Here is a 27,941-nt window from a genome sequence, read left to right on the forward strand (position 1 = left end):
AGGAATCTTTCTGTTTCTCCACACCCTGGCAGCCAGTCTTTCGCTGAGCTGTGCACAGATGATAACAAGTGTCCATCCATTCAGCACATCATCAGCAATCTGAGGGGGTTCTCTCCTGACCTCCCAGTGTCTCACAGCAGGGGTCCACACTGGCCAAGGGTCTTGGCTTTACACGACCCCACAAGCTTCACTGTCACCTACATGCCAGGTAACAGACAAAAATTCTAGAGATAAAAACACACAATTCTCAACAATTCTATAGTCTCTGAAGGGAAAAAGACAAGTACACATAGTTATAATATAGTACAAAGAGGAATTCAAAAAGGTTATGCACAGAGTGAAGCACTCGAAATGGGTAAAGAAGCGACTGCCATTGGTACGGACTCCCGGGAGGAGGCCACACTATGCCTGGGCGAAGTCTTGAAGGACAGGGAGTAGTAACTCAGGTGGATAAGGGGTGGAAAGGACATTCAAAACAGAGGAAACAGCTCAAAGGTTAAAAACAAAATCACCTTGTATGAACTTGTTATATTTGTGATATATATTACAGTAAACTGTGTTTTTTCTAATCTTCAAGAAAAGCAAAAAGATAATAATAATAAGGAATTTATTCTAAAGGCAATGGGCATTTTCTAGAAGGCCATGTTTTTAAGCACAAGAGTGACATGATCTGCTTTTACAAAGATCCTTCTGGCCACAGGTTTGGCATGCAGACCGGAAGCAGAACAGTTGCAAAGCTATTGTGATACTCTAGTTCGAATGAGAGGGCCTGGATTAAGGCAACGGCAGTGGAAGTGATAGAAAAGAATCTGACACAGGCAGAACAAACAGTATTTGGTGACCTCTAGCAGCTGTGGGAATGAGGATTTGGGGTGATCCCTCATTAATGATGTAAGGGTTCTGGCAGATAAGTGCCTTTCCCTGAGAAAGGGGACCAAGGGGTAAAGAAATCTACTCTTCATTATTTTTTCCCCTATTTTTAAGCAGGAGACAAGAGGACAGATTTATAAATTTAGTTTTAGAAATGTATTTGAGGGGCGCCTGGGTGGCTCAGTGGGTTAAGCATCAAACTTGATTTAGGCTCAGCTCATGATCTCAGAGTCGTGAGACTGAGCCCTGCACCAGGTTCACACTGGGCATGGAACCTGCTTAAGATTCTCTCTCTCTCTCTGCCTCTCCTGCCCCCACTCTCTCTCTCTTTCTTTCTCTTAAAAAAAAAAAAGATGTTATATTTGAAATGACTAAGCAACATTTAGATGGGCAAGATAGGCAGCAAGATATAGTGAAAGAGAAACTGAAGAGAGATCTGAGCTAAAGACAGACATTTGCAATTTACAGGTACATACGGTATCATTTGGTTTTTTTGTTTATTGTTCTTAACTACAATCATCTTCTCTCCCTTCCAAAGAATATCTGATTTCCTTTGGGGAGTTACTTCTTCCCCATTAAATAAGGTCTCGTGAGATTCTTAATCAGGCTATTGGGAGACTTCCGACCTAAATGGGAACCTTGAGGAGAATTGCAGAAAGAATGAACATAGCTGGAATGCATTCATTCTAGCAGCAGGGCACTGCCCAGACGGGTCTTTCTAAGAGAGCATTTGTCTCGTATCTGCTTCCTAGCCTCCTTAAGATGCCTTGGTTTCATCTTATTTCCAAGCATCATTCTGTGATATCCAAATAGCACTCCAATAAATTCTCATGTGCTAAATTTAGTCAGAATTGGTGTCACTTGAAAACCAAGAAACCCAAATGATAATTTACACATACTTACATGTGCACACGCATACATGAATACATCACAGGACACAGACATAGATGTATATGAAACTGCCCAGGAAGTATGCACAGAATAACAAAAAGGAAAAGAGCCAAGCCCAGAACCCTGAAGGATGCTAACATTTAAGAGGCAGGTGATGAAAGAGAAATCTGAGGGAGAGGCTGAGGAGTAGCCAGAGAGGAGACAGTGCCTGTCAAGGAGGCAACAGGAAGAGTTTTAAGAAAGAGGGATTGGGTGGTAAATGGTGTCGAGAGGCACACAGCAATGTAGGGAATGGCACAAAGTGACATAAGGAGGCCTGAATGCACAACAAGACATAAGAGACCTCCATGACCAAAACAGAATCTTTCTTGGGAAGCAATGGGAGATAAGGAGCTAGAGTCAGATAATGCAGAGCTTTGAACAGGAGGCAGAGGAATTTAGACAGCAGAGAGCAATGGACAATGAGGACAATAAAAAAAAAAATGCAGGAGTTCTTACTATGCATCAAGCAACAAATATTTGTTGACTAAATAAAGTCTAATTCCACTCTCTCTTTAAATGTGAGGAAATTACCTCCAATATCTTCATTCTTAACTCATGCTACTTTATGTTTAAAAGGGGAGGGATGGGAATAACTGGAAAACTGTATGACGAGAATTCCTCATAGAATGGTTGATACTTGGTTACTTTTTAGATGTGCACATCTTCCATCTAAACAAGTCCCTCTAGACCAATGCTGCCAAAGAGAACTTCCTGTCATTGCAGAAAGTTCTGTATCTGTGTGTCCAGGACAGTAGTCACTAACCACATGTGGGCACTGAGCACGTTAAATGTGGCTGGTGAGGCTGAAGCACTGAATTTTTAGTTTTATTTAACTCTGAACAGCCATGTGTGGCTAGTGGCTAGCTTACTGAATAGTGCAGCTCTAGGCTGCAGCCTGAATGAATCCAAGGAGTGTCACGGTGGCTTTTCACCACTTCTCCTAGCTGCCCTGGATTAGACTCTAAAAGTTTAAGGCGATGAGGATGAGATTGGGGGATACAGAAGAAGGCACAGAAAAAGTTGTTGATGGACGCAACTTTGAAGGCTGTAAAAGTTAGTAATTCTATTTTGCAGTCTGTTTCACATATCTATAGCTCATAAATAAAAATACGATGAGCTCCTTGAAGTCAAGAACCTAAATATATTTCTATTCTGAGGTTTCGGAATTTCTAATTTGATGTGTTTTCTCCTATTTGAAAATGCTTGCCCGATGATATCTCGTTCACGTGCGATGTTGTGCCACAGCTTTCCTTGGATTCACTGTGGTTCTCAGGGTAATAATTTCATCGGCTAAAAGAAATAATTCCTACTTTGTTTTCTTTTTATAGTAGCTTCGAATGGATGTCTTCCTGTCATTTTCACTTCATGTTAAAGTGTTGTGGACTTCTCTCACACAGCAATAATGAAGGTTTAAATAAATTAAAGTAGCAGTAGTAATACTGTCTCCAGTTGTGCTGTGTTCAGTTTGTTGATAATCTGCTTGCTGTCCTTGCTGATCTCTTGTGGTTTCTGAAGAACCTGTGAGGAAGCTAGGATTTAAATGATCACCATTTTCCTATAGGAACCCCAGAAATCTCAAGAACCTGTACACCTTATACTTACTAGTATCTCAAAAAACATTATATGCAGCAAATAAATTTAATAAAATATTTAATGAATTGAAAGGAATCCTGAGGCTAGTTTTAACCTTAGGGCACTGAGAAGGCAGACAGAACCCACACAGAAAAGCTAGAAGATATGAAAAAACTAGCCTACTAACATCCTGCAGGGTAGAGGAGATAGGCAGTAAACGCTAGGACACATCAGGTCTCCAGGAAGGGCCAAGGGTAACCAAGCAGTGGGCCAGTGACAGGTGCTAAGCAGGGCAAAGAGATGAAGTTGGAAATGAACCAAAAGTGCTTTTCTTTCTTCAACAAATTTTTCTCTAATAGCTTATATTTTAAAATTTCAAAATACAGCAATGTTGAAAGAACTCTGTAGTCAGAATTGGTGGTATGTTCACCACCTAGATTCTACTATAAACATTTTTACTATATTGTTACAACACTGTTTCCAAGATATGGTCATGTGTCACGTAATCAATTTAATAGGTTATGAGAAGGAAAGAATAAAAACCATCAGACTATCACATGTGGTTGGCTCTCCTCTCCCAGTTACACGTGCATGCATGTGCTCAGAAGGCAGTCATTCCTACCCAGTTTCAATGGCCTATGTCCTTTACATGTTACAATTCTACAAAATATGTGCCCATTCCCTTAATAGAAACCATTAAGACCGATAGTGTAAGTAATAAAGTGCTTGTGTCACATGGAGGGAAAATGAAGAATTTAGTTTTTGAGGGGGGAACTGCTACTAGGAGAGCAAAAAATATTTAGCAGCCTGTTAAAAACACAGGAACAGAGTAGGTAAAGAGCAAGAAGTACGTATTTAGGTGTCATCTCCACGGAGATAAAAGGTAAAGCAAAGAACATATAAGAAGTTTCTGGGGCTAGAAAAGCAAGAACTGAATTCTCAGAATACTCCTACATTAGCGGTGTTGGAAGAGGGAATTATAGATAATAATTAAAAAAAAAAAAACAGAGGAATTAGTTGGGATAATAGGGAAAAATGCACAAGGGAGGTAGAAAACCAAGAGACCTGTGCAAATCTGAGTTGTTAGAAAGACTTCACCAGAAAGGAGGGCCTTCGGATAGGACCAGAAAAGGAGAATTTATTATATTCACAAAATATATTAAAAATATATAAGCGTATGTGTGTGTATATGTATTTATATATGTATGTGTACACATACATACAGGTATACAAATGAAACTAGGCCTAGAGACAGACAGGAGTACTCTGTGGGGAATGAGTGTGTCCATACGCACATGTTCTTAAACATTCATGTATGAGAGGGAGCACTTAAGGTGATGAGCCTGCTTGGAAACAAAACATCTGCGTTGAGAACAGAGGGAGTGAGGATTAGATAGGAAAAGCTGGGAAGAAAATTACACAGTAATTACAAAATAATTCCAGTTTAAAAGTTCTTCACTTTAAAAAGTTTGATAGAGGGTTGTTAAAATAGTAAGTTTTCTGACAGCATTTACATAAACAATTAAAAATCTTAGTCAGGAAACTTCTCAGGAAAACAGCTACCGCAATAAAGTGAGGCATCCCTTACTTAAAAGTGAAATTCTATCTTAGACATATAGATAGCACTAGCAAGCTAAATAATTCTAATGTTTTATACTCCCAGCAAGTCCCAACCCCCCCAGAAATAAATGGCAAAGCCATCCAGCAGGTTTCAGTTTTTCATCTGACTACACAGAATGCCTTCGTGAAAGTCCTCACATTCATCATTCACACTTAATTCTGAAATAGCCACAACTGTCAAACAGGTTACAAAATAAAATAACTATTAAAGGTTTTTTAAAACTTAGTTGGTTTTATAATTTATTAATTGGAAGTAAAACATAAAAGATAAAGAAAAAACCAAACTGGCTTAGACCAAACATGTGGATCACTTTCTGACTCTGAACAGCTACCTCCAACAGAAGAGGTCCCAGGGATTCCTTTTCTATCACCCCCTGACTGCTGGACGAGATGTCTGACTTCTGCACTTCATCGTCAGTTGTGGATTTCTCTATAATAAAGAAACAAAAAGTCACACATCCAAGAAGGGTGCATTTCCACGATGGCAAGTTGGTGAAGAAATAGATTCACCTGATTTAAGATTCAAATAACATTTATCTCCTATCTAGGTCATGTTTATTAACAGTATTATTTAATCTTAATTATACTCATTTTATGGATGACAAAATTGAGGGTCACAAAGGTTGAGTAAAGTGTCGCAAATCATATAACAAATAAGTGGCAGCAGGAGAATGTGAATTCTGACCTATTAAGTCCAGTATTTCACACACTGGAAGTTTTTAAGAAATGACTAAACTGTAGAAGAATGATGATTTCCTCCATTTTTCTTTATCCCTTTCTGGTTTGATCAATTGCCATTGAATAAAGAGTGAACAGATGCTTTTTCGTTTCGTGAGCCTGCATGAATTAGCTAACCTTTCACATTCATGTCATGGTGATCTGACTGATAAACCCGTAACCGCTAAAGGATCTGGAATTCTTTTGTGCAATAATGTTGAAAAAGCCATCCATCATCTTAAAACAGCACCATACTTAAATAAGTTTCCAATCTGTCAAACTAGTTAGTTAGTCAGCCAAAAACCAAATGTGGTATTATTGAATATAGAGACTCATTTTTTTCACTTTAAAATATGAACTATTTCATATATTCTAAAAAAATACAGAAAATGACATAGCATACGTTCACATAGCCACCGTTCATTTTTCACAGATGTTAACATTTGCTTCAGGTCCTTCCTTTTTAAAAAATAAAATGCTGCACATAGAACTAATGCTCTGCCACCATTCCTACTCTGTCCCTTTTCAGAACTAATCAGTATTCTGAGGCCAGCGTAATAATTTCTAAGCCTGTTTTTATTACTTAAGTACACATGTATGATTTCATGAATAATATATTACCGTGTTGTAAAGTTTTAAAGTTTACATAAATATACAGAGACTTTTCCAACATAAATATATAGAGACTTTTCCAACTTACTTTTGCCATTCAGTATTATGTCTGAAATTTAAGCACACTGATACAGATTTGATTCATTCATTTGAACTGCGATAGAGTATTATATCAAATGAATAACTCGAGTTAGACTTCCTAGTCCACTACTGACAGTCCTTGGACCACCACATACAGTGCTGTAATAAACTATTTTCAGTATTTCCTCTTTTGTACACGTGTGACTGTTTCTTTAGGGTAAATACTAAAAGTGAAGTTGTTGGATAATATAGGGTCTGTGCATTTTCAACATTATTAAGTTTGGGGCACCTGGGTGGCCCAGCCGGTTAAGCGTCTGCCTTTGACTCAGGTCATGATCCCAGGTGGGGGTCTCAATCCAGAGATTGAGCCCTGCGTCGGGCTCCTTGTTCAGCAGGGAGTCTGCTTCTCCCTCTCCCTCTATCCCCCCACCCCCTACTTGTGCTCTCTCGTGCCCGCTCTCTCTCAAATAAATTAAATCTTTTTTGAAAAAGTGCTAAGTTTGACAGATTGCTCAGAGAATGTACCATGAGTAATGTTCAAGGGTTTTGTCTTTCTGCATCCTCACTGGCAACTGATGTCACAATTTTTTTTTTTAATTTTTGTGAATCTAATGGGTGTAAAATGTCATCTTATGTAGTATTTATAATAACAGCTTTACTGAGCTACAATTCACATAGCATACCATTCATGCATTTAAAGCATACAATTCAATGCTTTTTAGTATATTCACAGTTGTGCAACCACCATCACAATAAATTTTAGAACATATTCATCACCCCAAAAAAGAAACCTCGTGCCCTTTAGCAGTCACTACCCATTTTCCCAAAACTCCCAAGCCCTAGGCAACCACCAATCTACTTTCTGTTTCTATGGATTTGCCTATTCTGGACATTTTATATAAATGGAATCATACAATGTGTGGTTCTTTGTGACTGGTTTCTTTTGCTTACCTTGTTTTCAAGGTTCATCCATATTGAAGCATTTGTCAGTACTTAATTCCTTTCTGTTGCCAAATAATATTCCACTATGTAAGTATACCTCATTTGACTTATCAGCTGATAAGATATATGGGTTGTTTCCACTTTTCAGCTATTTATGAATAATGATATTATGAACATCTGTGTGCAAGCTTTCATGTGGAAGTATGTTTCCATTTGTCTCAGATTTATACCTACAAATGGAATTGCTGGACAATACGGTAACTCTATGTTTAACATTTTGGGGAACTACTGGACTGTTTTCCAAAGTGGCTGCACAATTTTTTTTTAAAAGACTTTATTTATTTATTTGACAGCGAGAGAGATAGCCAGTGAGAGAGGGAACACAAGCAGGGGGAGTGGGAGAGGAAGAAGCAGGCTTCCCAGCAGAGCAGGGAGCCCGATGCGGGGCTCGATCCCAGGACCCTGAGCTTACGCCCTGATCCGAAGGCAGATGCTCAACGATTTAGCCACCCAGGCGCCCCTGCACAATTTTATTTTACATCATTACCAGCACTGTATGGGGGTTCCAATTTCTCCCATCCTTACCAACACTTGTTATCTGTCTCTTTGATCATAGCCATCCTAGTATCTCATTGTGGTTTTGATATGAATTTCTCTGATGGCTAATGATATTGAGCACATTTTTCCTGTGCTTATTAGTTATTTACATGTCTTTGGAGAAATGTCTATTCAGAGCCTTTGCCCATTTTTAAATTGGATTATTTATCTTTTTATTATTATGGTTATAAAAGTTTCTCATTTTGTTCTAAGATGTACTTCCTTCATCAATTCATATGTTTATGACATTAAAATAAGTTTTTGGGGGCGCCTGGGTGGCACAGCGGTTAAGCGTCTGCCTTCAGCTCAGGGCGTGATCCCGGCGTTATGGGATCAAGCCCCACATCAGGCTCCTCCGCTATGAGCCTGCTTCTTCCTCTCCCACTGCCCCTGCTTGTGTTCCCTCTCTCGCTGGCTGTCTCTATCTCTGTCGAATAAATAAATAAAATCTTTAAAAAAAAATAAAATAAAATAAGTTTTTGTTTTTAAACATTAGTTTGCAAAAAAACATAAACCATCAGGTTCAAGTAAATTAAATAACGATGTGTGAAAAGCAAAATATCTAAAATTTTAGACAAATCCTAAGGCAAGAGTGGCTATGGGACCTACTTTCTGGCTTAAGGAATGTGAACAAAATGACATGCAATTTCTGGGTCTTATCCTTTTTTTTTTTTAAAGATTTTATTTATTTATTTGACAGAGACAACCAGCAAGAGAGGGAACACAAGAAGGGGGAGTGGGAGAGGAAGAAGCAGGCCCCTAGCAGAGGAGCCTGATGTGGGGCTCGATCCCAGAACGCTGGGATCACGCCCTGAGCCAAAGGCAGACGCTTAATGACTGCACCACCCAGGCGCCCCTGTGTCTTATCCTTAAAAGGAAAGAAGCATGTCTTCCCATTTTCTTCTTCCCCCTTCCTGTCAGCTGGGATATGGACAGGTAAGCCATGTTTGACCACAGGGGTGATGGCAACTCACTAGGAATGGCACAGCAAAAAAGACAGAAGGAATCACAACCTCTGACACATACCTAGATAATCTTGTTAAAGCCACTGTATTTGGGTCTCTTCTAACAGTAGCCTAGCCTATATCCTAACTAATACATCCTGTATTTCTCAATAACATGTTTATTTGCTCTATCTTGATTATGTCCATGACAGACATTATTGAGGTGCTATCATGAAAAGTAAGACTTGAACTTAATTACATCAACCTTCTTATACACACATTTCTCTCTCCTTCCATCCTCCCAATACAGTTACAACAATTTTTAGAGCAATCAGTATTTAACGTTACTGTGGCTACATAAACATACTTCACAAATGAGCCAAGGTGCGTGCTACAATTTATGTTTCTTATATTGTGTTTTAGTTTTTTTTTTTTTAGTTTAACTCATCTCTAAACTATCCCCGAGAGCTGAAAAATTCCTCTCAATTTGGTCAGTCATCAGATACTCTGTTCCATTTTTTTCCTATGTAAATATTCCTCCTGAAGACCCCTACCCACCTGCTCCAACTGGGAACGGCTACGTTTTTAGGTTGATTCACAACTGTAATCCTGGGTCTCCTCCTACCTTTCTTCTGTTAAGACTCCATGGTTTCCCTGGATTAAGATCTTATGCCTTTCTTTGTTGGTTTACTACCTTGGTTTTGATAAGCATTTCTGAAAAAAGATAACTTTTCAACTGAGGCTCTGAATGTCTGAAAATGTCTTTATTTTGCACTCATACTTCATTTGGATGCACACAGAACTCCAGGTTTAGAATTCTCACTTTTCAGTCCTGTTATTCAGAAATCTGGATACATTCTGAATCTAGTGTGTGCCTATTTTTTATCTCTCTCTCATTTTTTCGTCTAGTGTCTGAAAATTGTGCATTGGTGTGCGTTGGTTTTTTCTCCTTTTTTTTTTATTCACTATGCTGGGCACTATATGAGGGCTTTCAATCTGGAAACCCACATCTCTCTAATTCTGAGAAGTGTACTGTTTTGTTTTTGTATTATTACTCTTATAATTTCTTCCCTCTATTTGGTTTGTTCTCTTTCTCTGTAACTGATCGTATGTTTCACCTCCTGAATGAATCCCATACATTTCAATCTTTCCCTTGTTTTCCACTGCTTACCTTTTTATTTTACTTTCTAAGGGATTTCTTCACATTATCTTTCAACCCTTCATCTGGTTTTCAACAAATACTCACTGAAAGTGTACTATGTAACCCGGAACTGTTTTAGGTATTGAGGACACAATGATGAACAAACAAAAATCCTTACCCTCATGGAGCTCTAGTGGGAGTAGGCAGACGATAAACAAATAATGTATGTAATATGTAGATGCAAAAAACACTGTGGGGAAAATAAATCAAGGAAGCTTAGAGGTGTGTGTGTATTAGGATAGTTATGGACAAGTTCATCGAGAAGAAATATTTGAACAAAGACATAAAAGGGGTGAGGGAGTGAGCCTTGTATATACCTGGGAAAGAATATTCCAGACAAAGGGAACAGAACATACAAATACTTGAGGCAGAGAGTGTCCACAATGGTTAGGCAGAGGGTATGAGTAAGCAAAGAGTAGTAAACAAGGTAAACAGGTAAAGTTTAGTTCAGCTCTCCTGATTTTAAGCACCAAAGGTTATTTGGTGTTCTGGATGTTTTACTTTATAGCATCTTATTATCATTTCATAGATGAACTATCTTCCTTTACGTCTCTGAGGGACTGTTGGATGGTTTAAGTTTTCTTCTGCTCCATGCATTGTCTCTGCTTTCTCTGAGTTCCCATTTTTTCTATTTGCTTGATTGGTGCCATTCCTTTTTCTGTTTGCTTGATTATAGCCTTTCCTCAAATATCTGGATTTTTATTCATATTAAAGAGTGAGGTACTAAAATGCTGACTGGCAGCTCTGTGAATAGAGGGGGCAAGAGAGGGAACTGATTTTGCCATGTAGGGATCACTCCCAATGGTCAGCGTCTGTGTCTTTTCCTTTGGACTGCTCAGTGTCCCCAGGAAAGTCCTCCCACCTTGGACTTTCGGAATAGGAGTCAGGCTGTCAGGGTTTGAGACCAAGCAGTAAGGAGACATATAGGCTCTTACTGGCTCTCCCCTTTGCAGACTTAAAAATACCAGTTTCTCCCCTCTGCTCAATCGGCTGCCACTAAACTATCTACTTATAGTCCATAAGTCTGTAAGAGTCTGTATGTATCTATAAGTCTATACTTATAGAGTCTTACATCCAGCTTATAAAATATTAAAATGCTATCACTTTAATCACTATAAATATATTTGTTTATAATCTTTTCACATTGTTGTTCTTAATCTGAAGTTCTTTTGGGTCTATTTCTTCTCTGTGTTATTTGTGCTCCCACTTACTGTAGATTATTTCCTCATATGTTACATGAATTTTTAGCAAAAAATCACCCTCAGAAGCACTTTTTCTTTGGGAATGCCCTGGGACCAGGTATGGGAGTTTTCCTCCAAAGTGCTCTCTCTGCCTTTGTATCTACTTTAATTCTTTGCCAGGGGTTTTGTGGTGTGGAGTCCTCAGTAAATATGGATAGTATAAACATGAATCATAAAAAAAAAAAATCAGGGTCCTCTCATAGGTGACTGTTTCCCACACCCAGAGCCCAGGCAGAGACCAGCTTATTACTCAGATGGAAGGATTTTCCTACAACTGAGCTGCTGTCCTTTAACACGATGCTACAGCTTCAGGTCTGACACCACAACTTGCATCTCTTGACTCAATCCCCTAGCATACCAGGTTCCATAACCTCCCAAGGCAACAAGTGTTCAAGTTAAATTAGCTTTGTTGTAACAAGAAGGCTCTCAGATTCACTTTCTAAAATAAAGACCATCTAAATGAAAATATTTAATAAAACTATGAAATTCAAAGCAATCTCTTAATAATAAAAAAATAAAATCATATATTATAAAGGTCTTCACAACAAAGCACACAGCTATGGGTTTTGTTTGTTTACCTTGTTCCATTCTCTTCATTAGCTGTATCTGATCGACTGTCTTCTTCAAAATCTTGCATTTGTCTGGCTTTACACTCAAACTGTCAATGTCACTGATGTTGGCAGACAGTAACTCAGCGAGCTCTTCTAAATATTTATTTTCTTGCTCCCTGCGCCTCTTTTCAGTGCTGTTACACAAAGAAAAACCAGTTAGTGTACATTTCTACCAACGTACTTACTTCTCTGTTCAAGTACTTAATATTTACATACTTATAGAGATCCGTAATTTTATACAGAATATAAAGTCAGATTTTGAAAACATCTAAATTCACATCTGAAAAATAGATACTATAAAATACCAAAGTACAGAAAACAATTCTGGCCAAAATACATAAAAAGAATGACTGCCATGAGAGACTATGGACTCTGGGAAACAAACTGAGGGCTTCAGAGGGGAAGGGGGTGGGGGATTGGGATAGGCTGGTGATGGGTAGTAAGGAGGGCACGTATTGCATGGTGCACTGGGTGTTATATGCAAGTAATGAATCATGGAACTTTACATCAAAAACTAGGGATGTACTGTATGGTGACTAACATAATAAAAAAATTATTAATAAAAAAAAGAATGACTGCATCACAGATGTATTTCTTCATGATGTAAATTTCTTCATGATGTAATACATCAAATACTTCAAACAGCTAATGAATGTTAGATGTTAAGAGGAAGCAGACAGTACATACACAATTTGCATTTGGAATTTACGTTCTAAATAATAACTCTTTGAAATAGAAAATCTGAATTTTCAAACAACTTTGTTATGAATTAAGCAGGGGAGACTATACTATAATTTAAGTAAGTTATACCTGGAAATCTGATAAACTTATTTTTGCTACTGATAGAAATCTGATAAACTCTTGATTCTTACAATGATTAGACCATTAGTTGGTTCTCATCAAGAAGAAAAGAGTATCCATCCAAAAAGTGAAATAAGAAGAATAAAAAATCAATCATTAGAGAGACAAAGGTATGGAGAACAAGGTTTTTTGTATACAACTTTGTTCTAAAAAATAGAAAAGACTTCTATTTATAAGTTCTCAAAATGTACGAAATAAAATCAATTTTGATTTATCTTGAAGCAAAATAATGAGAACAAAGGATAATAGTGCAAACAGCTAGCACTTTAAATTCATTCAAATGTACTGAATGAATATTGTTCACTTTTGCTAGCACTTTATATTCATTCAAATGTACTGAATGAATATTGTTCACTTTTGTTTTCCAGTTTTTACTTCTGGTTTAATTAGCCAAATCATCAGGCAACTTGCTTTATGTAATACATATAAAGACAGTGACGTTTACTTTGAAATGAATTTTTCCATTATCAAATTAACATAATAAGAAAGACTAGTCACAGATAGCTCTTTGTTTTATAAGCAGCAACCCAAATCATCTGGTATAATGGTAGAAAAGTGGTAGAAAAAAAGAGGTGACAAGAGGGAAAGATCAGTTGCTTTTTAAAAAGCTCATAATTGGCAACAATTAAAATACCACTTGCTTTCCATAAAAAAAACTATAAAAGCAATATTTCCCTAACAATACAGTAAGTTGGGAAGAAACAAGTCAGCCAATCAACTGCATTTAACTACGTAAATCAAGATACTACATACACATCCCAAAACAAAACCAAATTTTAAAACTATAACAATCACATTGCCTTATCTTTAAAACCTTTCATTATTGAGTTATTAGTCTCATTTTACTTAGTAAAACTTTATCTTACAGTTTCTGCAGAAAGTACGTGTAATAAGATATTTTGACAAATTTCATACCAAGGCACTGAAAACATGAAGAAAATAAGTAACATACATTTTGATATATGCAAGGTTTCAGAGAACTCCATCTCTGCAACCTTGATAGTGTTTTAGAGGACACATGATTTTACCATAGAGAAATTAATTCATACGAGACTTACTTTGTAGATTCAGTCTAAAGTATGATCTGTTTAAATCTAGGGATTTAAATTCCAACATGAGTAAATTGGATTCATGTGGTGGAACTCCCAAATCTGTTTTTGACATTAAATTTTATGTAAAACTGAAGTACCTGACACCACTGCAGAGTAAAAGAAAGTGACAGAGTGGCAAGATAGTCAGAGAGGTGACAGAGGAAGCAAGAAGCTAAAAAGTAATGAAATGCTGAGGTGTCTATAAAATGACTGAAGAATGAAACTAGGAAAATCACCATGAAATGAAGTAACTAATAAGCAAGGACAGAAAATGAGAGCAGATATATTCAATAAAGTCAAAACTGAAGAAGGGGCGGATGTGACCAAAAAATTCTACCTTAATAGAAAAGTAGGCTTCCTTTCTTACTCTGGGCCACTTATATTTCGCCTCACCAGCCCAAAAGACTTCCACTGATACTGCACACATGCTGGTTAATAATGCTATGAATTAACTCCTCGTGTATCTTTTGTTTTCAACTTACTAGCTTTTTCAACAAATGCTCTTCTGCTTATTATGTGCCAGGTAACCGTGTACTATGTCCTGGGGACCCAGGGGCAAATGAGATGTAGTCTCAATTAGGGTGAGATAAAGGAAAGGAGCCATTAGAGTGACAAGACTGTAATACTACAAAAGCTCACAGAGATAGCACCTAGACCTAGAGAATGAGGTGTCCATACCTAGTGGTAGACAGGGATTGGTTTCAGAGTGAGGGAGGCAGACAAACACACCCAGCTTTTCCAAAGGTATAAAATGGGAATGAAAACGTCAAGTTAAAGGACCTGTAAATAGTTCAGTATGGCTGAACTATAAATAAGAAACAAAAGGGCAAGAGATGAATTCCAGGCCGGGTCAGGAGGGCTCTTGCATACACCATGATAAAGAGCATGGTACATTGCTTAAAAGCACAAGTTCAAACTTCTTTCGTCATTTATTAGCTATGTAACGCTGGGCAAGTTATTTAATAGCAATTTGACTTCCCTAAGCTTCAATTTCTTTATCTGCAAAACAGGGATGATGACATTAATTATCTCCCAGAATTTTGTGAGGATTAAAAAAGATGATATGTGCAAAATGCTTGGCAGAGTTCCTGGCTATTAGTTCAATAAATGTTATCTATCATCATCATTTTGGCTATGAACATTTATTTTCAGGGTAAGAGGAAGCCCAGAAGGGTTTCAGAAGCAGAATGCATAGCATGACCAGATTCGTAAGCTGCCTGAAGATAGAAAACATGTCTCATTTCACTTACATCCTTACTAACATCATGCACACCATGCTGGTTGAATAGTAGGCACTTAATAAAGCACTTGTTGAGCTGAATTAGAGATGTTACACAAGCACAAGGCACAGCTACCCACCATTTTGAGACCAGCATTTTAATCCCCATTCTCCAGCACAGTTAAGGAATGGAGAAGAGGTAATAGGAGGAGATATGAGACATCTCACCCCACCACGCAATTACTAAGAAACTCTATCAGGGCTCTTGTGGACAGGGCTGGCAATACTCTGAAGTCTAACATATGCTCTTTATGATGAATGAGTTCACAATCTGTTTAAAGAGACAGCAGATGATAAGAAAACCAAAAGAAACATGACAAGGTGGTATTCATGTGCAAACTCAATCAGTTTCAAAAATCACAAAGTTTTGGTTTACCATATCGAAAAAATCAATTGAAACTAAAGCCTTACAAACCTGAAGGAGGGAATGTTCGCAAACATTTTGAAAGCAAACATACAAAGATAAGGATTATCCTTACAAACATATGAGGATTATCTTTAAAATATCTAAGAAGAGAAAAATATATTAAATTTTTGATATTTGTAATAACATGATTATCTTTGCACAAAAAAATCAAAGACCTACAGATAAACCATAAAACAAATAAAGTTCAGAACAATGGATGCACATGCACATGAGACCAATAATCCCAAATCATTAGTATTCCTGTATATTAAAAATTGCCAATTAGAAGGTAAAATAGACAAAATGATACCATTTCTAAAAGCAATAAAAATTTGGCGGTAGCCTGAAATATATCTAACTAAAGATGGGGTAGTTGTTCCAAGGGGAAAATGATAAACTATTACTTAAGAACAGTGAAGACCCGAATAAGCGAATAGCCTTTATATTCATAAAGAAGAACACTCTGGAATCTGGAGTCTAGAAAATAAAAATGTCATTTCTCTCCCAATTTAATCTATAAAAGTAAATGAAACTCTAATCCAAATCCCAGGAGTATTTTTTTTCCAGGGGAAGCTTAAAAAACTGATTTAAAAATCTGAATGGAAAGGTAAAGGGTTAGAACAGGGAAAACAATTTTGAAAAATGACAAGGAAGAGTGACGTGCCCCTTCAGAGATCAAAATAATTGTCATAAAAAAGTTCAGAACCAGATCCCTATCTATTTATTCAGGAACCTGATCCATGATAAGATAACAGTACGAAAGCAAGGAAAGGATAGGGTCATAATACTTATGTTCTACATGGGAAAAAATAAAATTATATCATACACAAAAATAAATTTCAGATTAATTAAAACTCTAAATATGTATTAAAAGAAAATATGCAAAAATACAGTTAAGGCCTTGAAGTAGAGGGGAAAAAATTCTTTAATAAGACCCGCCCTGCCCAAGAGCTTGACACATGAAAACTGAAGGTTCCAAGATACATGAACAGATTTCAAAAACAGAGTTAAACAGACTGGGAGAAGATATCTGCATCAAATATAAGCAAAAAAGAGTAGTACCCAGAAAATTAAAAATAACTCTTACAAATAAAATGGAAAAGGACAAACACCCTAGCAGGAAGATATAACCAGAAAATTCACAGAAGAGGAAAACAAAAATCATGATCAATTTATCTAGTGATCGGTGAAACATACTTAAAACTGTAATCCCACACTCATCAGACAGGCAAAGAGTCAAAGTGAGGAGAGAACAGTGTGGGTAAGGATGTGAGAAAAAAACTCTCAATGCTTGTTATTCGAAAAGCAATGTGATAGTTACCTAGTTAACATAAAAATGTACACAGATCCTAAAGGAACTCTTACATTTAAAGTAGGAGGTGTGTACGAGGATGTTCACTGCAGTGCTAGCGGTAAGAGCAAAAAATTCTAACAAAAAGGCTGTTTATCTACAGGGAATGTCTCTCTGTAGTGAAATGGATTTTTCAAATGGGGTACATTCCTGTAATACAATATTTAATCAAAAATTGTACTATAGTCAACAATGTTGTGTTACAAACTTCAAAGTTGCTAAGAGACTAGTTCTTAATTGTTCTCACCACAAAGAGAACTTAATAACTTGGGAGGTGGTAGAAGTATTAGCTAACACTACACAGAAGGTAATGCATAAATGTATCAAACCAACACACTGTACATCCTGAACTTGTGCAATGTTATATGTCAATTACATGTCAGTAATAATAAAAAAATAACTTAAAAAAGTGATAGGACTGAATCTATATGTATTTATATCTCAAGATGCATGTTGAAAAGAATATATTATAGAAAAATATAAATAGTATACAGCATTGTACAATATGTACTTATAAACATTCTATATTACTCACTAATCCTTATATATATATAATTACCAAAAATGGAAAATTAATTGCAGACAGATCAATTTAATCATTAATCATTTTACTACTTTTATTCAAACAAGACTATGCAAATATGATAAAATGTCAACAAAATACTAGTAATACCGAAAAATATGAACAATGGGTATTGTGATGGGTATACAGTTTCTTAGTCTCTCTACTTGTACAGATTTAAAAAATTCCCCCAAATAAAAAATTAAATCTAAAAAACATAGTTCTAATTATTTATTCTTAAGTTTTCCTTTGAAAAGGACCGACTTTATATACATATAAGAATATTAACTCTGACAACACAAATCTGGATTGTATCTTGATATCAACATTCCTCTGAGCATCTGGACACTTACCTGTGGTTGTGAGTACCTAGGTTATGACCTCTTTGTAACAGTTCTCTGAACTGATTAACTTTTCTCTCTCCATCCTGGAGCCCTGGCACTCACTCTTCTATTAAAATCCTTTCCTCCCCACCCCCCCCAACCCCATGTGAAAGAAGCGTGTAATCCAGTGATAAAAGTCTTCTGCCACTTGAATCTTTAGATCAGTGATTATCAACTGGGGCCATATTGCTTTCCCCGTCCTTGGGAAATATTGACAAATATTTGATAATGTCTGAAGATATTTTTGGTAATCACAACTGCTGTGACATTTTGGTTATTGTAACTGATATAAAGACGCTACTGGCCTCTAGTGCGTGAAAGCCAGGGACACTGCTAAACACCCTACAATATATAGGATGGCGCCCCACAACAAAGAATTATCTGGCTGACAATGCCAATAGTGTGAAAGGCTGAGAAAGTGCTCTAGATCCTAGAAGGTGAATGGATCCCAACTCTTCTCCTCTCAGGTCGGAAGCTGCTCTTTTGATGTGATTAAGATTCCTTCTCCATCTGGCATTTGTTAGTCTCCTTTTAGCCTATTTAAGATGATCATATTCCTTATAATATACAAGTATTTAATTTCACAAATAGGCATTCTTTAAAATCCTAATATTATAACAATATATTTCTTTCTTCTACTAAGACCATAATGTTCTAAGACAGCAATTAAAGATGTACAATGGATTTATTTATTCACCTGACAAATATTTACTATGTCCTTACTATATATAACCCAAATACTATGCTACAAATCAGGGATAAAATGGTAAGAACAGACAAGGTCCTTACCAAATGGCAGCCTAAGCGTGTAGTGGAGAAGCCCGGGATTTGTGAAATAATCCCATTAACTAGTAAAAATCCAAAATTATGGAGCAGAGCTATAAACATACATGTGTCTGAGACAGATACATGAATGAGGGAGATTTAAAATAATAATTATGGAAGTAAGAGAAGGCTTCTTTTAAGGTGGCAATGTCTAAGCTGGCATCTGGAGAACATACAGGTGTTAACTACAGGAGATCTAGAGGGAGCAAGCTGGATTAAGGGAGCAACATGTGCAAAGGCCCTGGGGAAGCAAGAGAACATGGTGAGTTTAAGGGACTCAAAGAAGACCAGTAAACTTGGAGTAGATGAAACAAGGGCTCTAAAGTGTCAATGGAGATGATAAAGAAGCTCTCTCAGATACAGACTAAGACAAGAGTGTTCCTACCTTGATGCCAGTGTGTCACATGGCGATCCTTTCCTCTTATGTGAGTCTGGGTTAGCAGGGTCGGATGAACTGTCCCCGAGGCCACTCATGTTGAAAAACTTCACACCTAAAAAGGAAGGACAACTATAAGAAATCCACCCCGGTGAACTTTCTAACCATAGTGGAGTAGGAAGCTCCCTTATGTTGGAAGATATCTAAACACTGCAGTCTCTCAATGAATAGCTAATTACAGCCATCATAAAAGCAACCATATCTATACAAAAGCACAGAGTCATAAGCTAGTTACTGAAAACTTTCTTTTCTGTATCTGTAAAACAAAATTAATAAGCCCTTATGAAATCATAAAGGTCAATTAGGATGAAAGTATTGTTAGAATAATGAAGTAGATACTGAAATTTTTTTTCAGTGAAAAAAATCACTTTCAGATGTAAATGTAAAAACAATGTATAACTGGGAGTCAGAGAAATTATTTTTTATGTTTATTTTAGATTATACATTGAAAAGAACTTTAAACAACTTTTACTCATAAGGTTTGGGATTTTATATTGCTAGGAAAATAAATAATACATATATAATTAAAGTTAAAGCGATGAACTAGATTTGGTACTTACCAACTTTGAATTCTATACTCCTAACCTTGTGTCTATGTAGTCAGGCGACAAAGATCAAATGTTTAGTCTATGTTAGGATCTTGGTATAGATGCCAGAGAACACAAAGTCATTTCCCTGAGCATACCAGCCAGGTCTCTCTCTCACATGCTGTGCCAGTTAGTGACTGCACTTACAGATCCCTTCTGACCTGTCCCTATCAACCACCAGTCTCTGTAGAATCCCTGATGGCACTCAGAATCCTATTCCTGGCCTTATGTTTATTACTACCTTTTGTATTCTATTAGTCCCGAACAACACACCTCCTCCATTCCCTTTCACTCCATCTACGCTTGCAAAAGGAAAGAAAATTTTTGTTAAGTGGGAAAAACCTTTAACTTTTCCTTAAATCATAAAATTATTCAACCACAGCAATGGCAGCTGTGCTTATAAAGTTTCTTATTAAGAATGCTGAGATCCATGAGAATCACTCACATGGTTTTAATGAATACATCTGAGTAAATCCTTTTTCTCTAGTCCTACAACTTACTCTGTCTCTAGTCCTTTCTCAATACAAAGACTGTCATTTCCCCCTTTCAGTGTATAAACAGTACCTAAAATTCTAATCATGAATTTATTATTTCATGCAACCAAAAGCGCACATTTTTAATTTCTCCCATATTAGAAGTACATTTCATAAAAATCTCCAATGCCTAGGATTGCAGTCTTATAATTACTTTTTACTTTTCTCTTTTACTCCTCATTTCTATTTGGTATCTGTGTCCTGTCAATTCTTCCTTAATCAGAGATCTTAGATTGTCCCCTCTTTCTTTATTCTCAGATATAGTTATGATTCCAGTTGGAAACAAATGCCTCATTCTGGATTAATGCAAGATCCATGTATCTGGTTTCTCAATTCCAGTCACTCTCATTTCTAATCTGTCCTATAAACAGCACCTAAACCATTCCTGCTCAAATGTCATTTTCAAGGTATCAGTTCCCTAATGAGGAATCAACTGGATCCCCCACTGAAGCACAGTGGTTAAAAGCATGCGCTTTGGGGTCAGAAAGGCCTTAAGTTTAAGTCCTGGCTTAACCACTACCTGCTTATTCTTGGGCAAAGTGTGTAATCTCCTTAAACCTAATTCCTTACCTGTAACACAGGGATAATAATTACCTTCACCTACCTTCAGATTTGTTGTGAGGACTGAATAGCGCGTGTAAAGAGCACACTGTAGTTCCTGGAGAAGCTAGCTACCGTTATTACCTCCTCTGTGGACAGAGAGCTCCATGAGGGGCAGTGTTCACTCAGTGGATAACTCATCCCCCACCCCCATCGATAAATACAATGGACACTTTTCATTCCTTTATTTATTAGTGCTCAATATCTGTTAACTATTATAATTATTTTACTGCACTACTTGGAGCAGCATTTGAGATAGTTAACGTTCTGAAACACTGTCATCCACTGGCTTCTGTGATCCCACAGCTCCTTCATACTTAACAAATCTATCTATCTATCATGCATCAGGCACTGTGTTAAAAGCTGAGCAAATAATGGACAGCAAAAAAGAGGTTCTTGCCCTCATGGAGTAGGAGACATAAACAAATAAGACACAAAAATAACATATCATTTTAAATTGTGATAAAAGTTACAAAGGAAAAGAATAGGGTTCATAGAAGCAACAGAGGAAACCTAATTTTAATTGGAATATCACCTGAGCCTTCTCTGAAGAGGTGATATTTAAGTCATGACCTGAGGGATTAGAATTAGTGTTGTTCTCTTCTTACTTTATTCTTAGTACTTCTTGCCCAAATCTTCGAAGTCAGGATTCCTCATGGTCCTAATGTCCTACGCCTCTTTTTCCCTCAGACTATATACATTATCCTGGGGTGATACCACTCACTCAACATGATTTCAAACCACATCTCTGTACTGACTATCCCCAAAACTCCATCCGTAGCTCAGACCTCCTGGGTCTCAGACCCTGAATCCAATTCTTCACCAGATATCTCTATCCAGATGTCACACAGGCACTTCAAATTCAACTTTCCAAAACGAACTTAACATCACCTCATGTATATCTTCTCTCAGTCAGTATGTTGAGCTTATTCTAGCCTCTTCTCTCGTACCCCACATGCAAGTAGGCGCCAAGATTTGTCAATTTTTATTTCCTAAATATTTCCAAAATCCATCCCTTCCTAATATTCTCTTCGTATTGCCTCCCGCTGGACTATTAAAATAGCTTTCCAGATGGTCTCCCTGAGCCACGAGAATAGACTATCAAAAATGTAAGTCTGATCACCTCAATCTTTGTTTAAAATCCCTTCATTAAAGCCTCACTGCCCACAGGACATTTAACCTCCTTGACATAATATACAAAGTTTCCATCACCTCTCACCTACTGTGTGTCTATTACAGAACTTGCTGAATAAGTGATTAACATCTGTTCAATCAAGTATTTATAGATTTTTTAAAAAGATTTTATCTGCTTATTTAAGAGAGAGAAAGAGAGGGCATGAGCAAGTGGAGGAGCAGAGGGAGAAACAGACTCCCCGATGAGCAGGGAGCCCGATGTGGGGGGTGGGGGTATTGAACCCAGGACTCTGGGATCATGATCTGAGCTGAAGGCAGATGCTTAACCAACTGAGCCACCCAGGTGCCTATAGATTATAGATGTTATATATTATATTATATACGACACATATATATAATCTATAAGTAAACAGATATACACACATGTAGATTACATATGTTAATTTTAGTTTTGACCCTAAGGAAAGACTTTAAAAATAAAATCCTTGATTATATTCCATGTTCCCAGCAAAGGTAAACATTATTCAGAAAACTTTAAATTGATCTCAACGTGGGAAACCCTAACTTAACTTAGCAACAAATATTTATTAAGTTCCTAGTATATGCCAGCCTCCCTCTGTTCAAGGTACTGGGGATATAGCTGTGAATAAAATTTATAAAAATCATAGCATTTCATTCTATTGTGAGGGAGAGAGACAAATAAAATTAAAAAGTAAATTATAGAGTATATTAGAAGGTAGTTAAGTGTTACAGAGAAAAATCAGGCAAAAATGGAGACGTGTGTGGAAGGGAAGGGACAGCAATTTTCAGTAGCACAGTTAGAAAAGTCCTCATTGAGATGGTGAGATATAGCAAAGATTTGAAGGAGGTGAGGGAGAGGGAAGGGCTGTAAGGCCTTAAGGCCAGAGCATAACTATGCTTTTTGAGAAACATGAAAGAGATCAGTGTAGCCAGAACCAGGGAGTGAGGAAGGAGATGAGCTCAGAAAGATCACAGGAGGCTACATCGTGTAAGGCCATAAAAACCATTTTAAAGACTTTAACTTTACTCTGACTGAATTAGGCAATCAGTGGAGGATAAAGAACAGAGGAATGACAAGATCTGATTTTCATTTTAAGACTTCCGCTACCAAGGGTAAGTACAATCTTTCTCATCTCAGGAATTTGGTATTTAAGTTTCCAATGGCTAAATGGCCGTTTTCATTTGGATATCTCACTATCACCTCAAACTCAACATGTATAAAATATGCTGGACTTTTAAGTTCCAGACTTCCAATAATGATGAATAAACGAGATGAGCTGCACTGTTGATTAATGTCATCATAAAAAATACTTGTTCAAACTCTAGTAGTGGGGGGAGAGGAAGGACCTATGATAAGGAAAATAATTGCAATGTAGGTGGAAAACCTCAATGCAAAGGCAAATCTGCCAGACTTGTAATAACAACCACCACAACAAAAAAGATGTCAAAAGGCCTGGCATGTTTGCTAACATCTATTCTGAAACCCAAACCCAAAATAAGAATAATCATCTAAGTAATGTATTACTATAATTAATACAATTGCTACCTTCTTTTCCTATGGAAATTCAAAGAAGCATAAATGAGGTTAATCAAGTATCACAGAAGAAGGCACTTCATTTTATATTCAGATAGAAATAAAATGCAATATTTTTAAATGTATTAATACAAAAATGAAATTATGCAACAAATTTTATAATAACGAAGGAACATTAAACTTTTCAACAGAAGCAGAAATAAAAGAGAGCAGAAAATGAAGAGGGGAAGAAAATGAAAGAGAAGACCTTAGAGTTTGCTAAACCAAAAGAAAGGAAACAGCTAACTCCCTACTTCCTTCTTACTTTCTTATCTGCCCATCTTTTCTGCCTCCAAAGACAGTAGGTTATACCCACCTGAGAATTTACCCATCTGGAATTCTACTGGCTCTCAAAATTGAAAGGGTCATATACTTCTTATTATACTATGGTAAAAAATATAACTGTCCTGCTTGTCTCCCCTTCTAGATTATGAACTCAAAGACAGTTACTAGATCTTTTTACTGTATATCCAGTATCTAACATAATGCCTAAAAGATATAAAAGCTAAAATAGGTGATGAATTCAAAGTGATAAAGCTTCTTAACTAATATGATATTTAAAAGTGTAAAGGATATTTAAGATATTTTATGGTTAAATATTTTCTGGAATCTTTCATAAAGCTTTGGAATTCTTTCCTATAATTGAGAAATTGAGCTTACTTGAAATCCTTGCTACCTTGTTTTCAATGGAAAAAAAACCAAAAAAAACAAAAAACCTGTCTTCTGGGAGCGCCTGGGTGGCTCAGTCGTTAAGCGTCTGCCTTCGGCCCAGGGCGTGATCCCAGAGTCCTGGGATCGAGTCCCACATCAGGCTCCTCCGCTGGGAGTCTGCTTCTTCCTTTCCCACTCCCCCTGCTTGTGTTCCTTCTCTCGCTGGCTGTCTCTCTCTCTGTCAAATGAATAAATAAAATCTTTAAAAACAAAAACAAAAAAACCTGTCTTCTTGATAGAGAAATGGAGAGTCTTTCTTCTAATTTTGAAAAGGTTAAAATCTACTACTTTGGGGAAACCTCCCATAATATTTCATAGTACTGTAGAAACATGAAGTCATGTTACAGTCATACAATGGTAAACATAAATAATACAATTTCGCAGACTAGATAATTTTGAGCAACAAATAAATCTAGATTTAAAATAAGATTCCCTGTACTGTGCTCCCCTCGGACTACTGGCTGGAGATTGACATCTTCTAAATTTATCTGAGATTCTGGGGCTGAGGAGACACTAGACAATAATTCAACAGCAGCCAGACAGGCTGGCCTACCAAAATAAGAGCCAACAATAAGAAGCTATGAGAGAGTCACCAACAATGTGCTGATGATACGATTCTGGTATTAACTGCTTTCTATTTACAAAACACAATATACAGATAGTGGAATGCAAAACCTCTGATGAGTGAAAACTATTACAGCTGTTCTATTTGTGGAATGGCTTTACATTTGGCAGTAAGGGTACCTAAATAAGGTTCATTAAGAAAAGAAATGTTAGTTTCAGGAAACCAATCTGCATATCACCTTTTAAAAAGAGGTAAGGTTTCTAAGTAAAAGTACCCTGTTGACTTGAGGAGTTGCTAAATTATACCCAAACAACCTCATGCAATCTGTAGAGAACAGTTTTAGGAATTAGAAACCACATCTATCTCAAATAGACTAGACAAAACCAAACAGGTGGGGCTGAAAAAATAGGTCATTGTTTTGTATTTCAGTTGAATTATAAATTTCTAGAGCATAAGACATTTGTCACTCATCCCCCAGACTTAGCTGAGAACCATATAATTTGAAAAATAAGTAACAATATGTTAGTAAACAACTCTAATAATACACTTAAAAATGCTTAGCGGGCAATTAGCACAAAACAGCACAGACATGATGAGGGGAGCATTCTCGGAGCTAAACCTCTCCACGTTGACAGCTGTATGAAAAGAATCACAAAGGAAAATCATGATAAAGAGCTCCTGCACTGGGCAACTGCCATATAATTTCTCAGATTAGTGTCCTCAGACCCCTAGGGTTCTCTAAAAGAAGTTCTCAATTTTGTCTTTTCATTGCCTTGTCAATTGAAATCTTTCTCATGTGATAAGAAAGTATGGGGACTTGGGGATTTTCACCACCCTGTTTATGGCTGAATAATTTTCCATTGTTTGGATATTCTACTTTTGCTTATCCATCATTTGATGGACATTAGGTTTTTCCATTTGGGGGACTATTTACCAATAATGATTCTGTGAACATTTATATGCATAAATGTGAGCATGTCTTCAATTCTCTTGGTATTCTTGGAGTGGAACTACTAAGTCATATTGTAACTCTCGTCAGCTTTTTGAGGAACTGCCGAACTGTCTTCCACAGTGGCTATACCATCTTAAATTTTTACCAGCAATGTACAATTGTTCCAATTTCTCCACATCCTCACCAAATTTGTTATTTTCTGTTTTGTAATTTTATTTTAATTCCGGTCATCCTAGGAAGTGTGAAGTGGTATCTCATTACAGTTTTGATTTGCATATATTTCCCTAATGTGCTTTTTCATGTGCTTATTGGCCATTTGTATATCATCTTTGGAGAATGTCTCTTTGGGTCCTTTGCCCATTTTTAAATTGGATTATTTGTCTTTTTATTCTTGAGTCATGAGAATTCTTCATATTAGGGTACTAAGCCTCTACCAAATATATGATTTGCAAACATTTTGTTTTGTGAACAAAGTCTTTAATTTTCACAAAATCCAATTTATCTACTTTTTCTTATTGAGTAAGTGAAATTCCTGGACTTCTTTAAAGACAGGTTATATTGATTGCTATTTTTCCTGTGTATACGCCTTACTTTCTTGTTTCTCTGAATGCCTAACTTTTTGTTAAAAAACAGATATTTTGAAGCTAACGCCTAAACAAAGATTTACTTAAATGTCTAGAAACAAAAAGTCTCTCTGAATCCACAAAGCCAGAGACCAGAACTCAGAGGGTGGCTATCTCCCTGGCCCAGAGAGGAACCCCTGCCATAAGTCTCTGCCATAAATGGCCTGCCAGTGTCTGAACTCTCATGGCCAGGAATAAAAAACAAAGGCAAAGAAATGGATCAAAGCAATGAATTCTTAAAAATAAAGACATCATTTTGTCTTATTTCATTGATTCTATAAAACATCAGATTTTTCTTAAAAGAAAATTCTGTGCAAAATCTTATTTATATTTATTACGTTAATAATAAAGATATTATCAAGGACTTGGTGACTTAAATTCTAAGGTATATAACGTTTGAAAACCTGCATTTAATAAATTTATGTTTACCACTTGAAGTTTATCCTACAGATTAAGAGAATGCTTTCTTTCTTTGCATTATTTTTTCTAAATGGAAAGAGTAAGTTTTGAAAAGCCATAAAAGTTTATTTTTTGTTTTCTATTAACAAAAATATAGGAAAAAAGAAAAATCAAATTAGTTTTAAAACCCAATATTTAGGGGCGCCTGGGTGGCTCAGTCGTTAAGTGTCTGCCTTCGGCTCAGGGCGTGATCCCAGAGTCCTGGGATCGAGCCCCACATCAGGCTCCTCCACTGGGAGTCTGCTTCTTCCTCTCCCACTCCCCCTGCCTGTGTCCCCTCTCTCGCTGGCTGTCTCTCTCTCTGTCAAAAGAGTAAATAAAAATCTTTAAAAATAAATAAAAATAAATAAAAAAATAAAACTCAATATTTTAAGTTACTCACACTGACTTTATTTAAAATTTAATTTTTTAAGATTAAAAAAATAAACATATATGCATTCACCTTGCTAAAATACTCCTGTTGTATGAATTTGTGCCTGAGGAAAGATAGCATATGAAATATGTATTTGTGGTAGCTATCTTATTAAGACAACTGGGCAGAAACAACCCGCAACATTTCCTTGCAAATCCATGAAACTAGATGATTCCAGTTATTGTACAACATTGAGTAACTGTAGATACACTTACATGTCTTCCAAAAATCACTTCTATATCATTCTAACTTGTGGGAAATATGTTGGTATTTCTTAAAATAAAAAAAATAAAAAAGAGATTAAAATCACACTTCCTGACCACAGCTCTCTTTAACTGTGTAAACAACAAAATAAGTATTATTTACTTGCACATGCGCAGGAGAAAAGTTTATAATAGTTTAGCAAAGAAGTAACGGACTTAAAAAAAGATAATTCCAAGATAACGTATGATTTTTGGTGCTATTGTAAATGGGATGGATTCCTAATTTCTCTTTCTTCAGTCTCATTGTTCGTGTATAGAAATGCAACTGATTTCTGAGCATTGATTTTGTATCCTGCCACATTACTGAATTGCTCTATAACTTCTAGTAGTTTGGGGGTGGATTCTTTTGGGTTTTCCATATAGAGTATCATGT

General features: G+C 36.6%; 1 protein-coding gene across 11 annotated transcripts in view; it reads right to left on the reverse strand.

Annotated features, from left to right (window-relative positions):
• Window positions 1-27,941, reverse strand: part of NCOA1 (nuclear receptor coactivator 1) — a 239,574-nt gene that overhangs the window by 74,803 nt on the left and 136,830 nt on the right. For all 11 annotated transcript variants that reach the window (XM_048222429.2, XM_048222428.2, XM_057309412.1 and 8 more), the window contains 3 exons: window positions 19,085-19,190; window positions 11,909-12,075; window positions 5,328-5,425 (listed from right to left, as the gene is read on the reverse strand). In XM_048222429.2, the coding sequence (XP_048078386.1) occupies window positions 5,328-5,425; window positions 11,909-12,075; window positions 19,085-19,173 (354 nt within the window). In that variant the 5' untranslated portion in view covers window positions 19,174-19,190. The remainder of the gene's footprint in view (window positions 1-5,327; window positions 5,426-11,908; window positions 12,076-19,084; window positions 19,191-27,941) is intronic.

This window comes from Ursus arctos, unplaced genomic scaffold, assembly GCF_023065955.2.
Source record: "Ursus arctos isolate Adak ecotype North America unplaced genomic scaffold, UrsArc2.0 scaffold_8, whole genome shotgun sequence".
In the NCBI taxonomy this organism is placed as follows: domain Eukaryota; kingdom Metazoa; phylum Chordata; class Mammalia; order Carnivora; family Ursidae; genus Ursus; species Ursus arctos.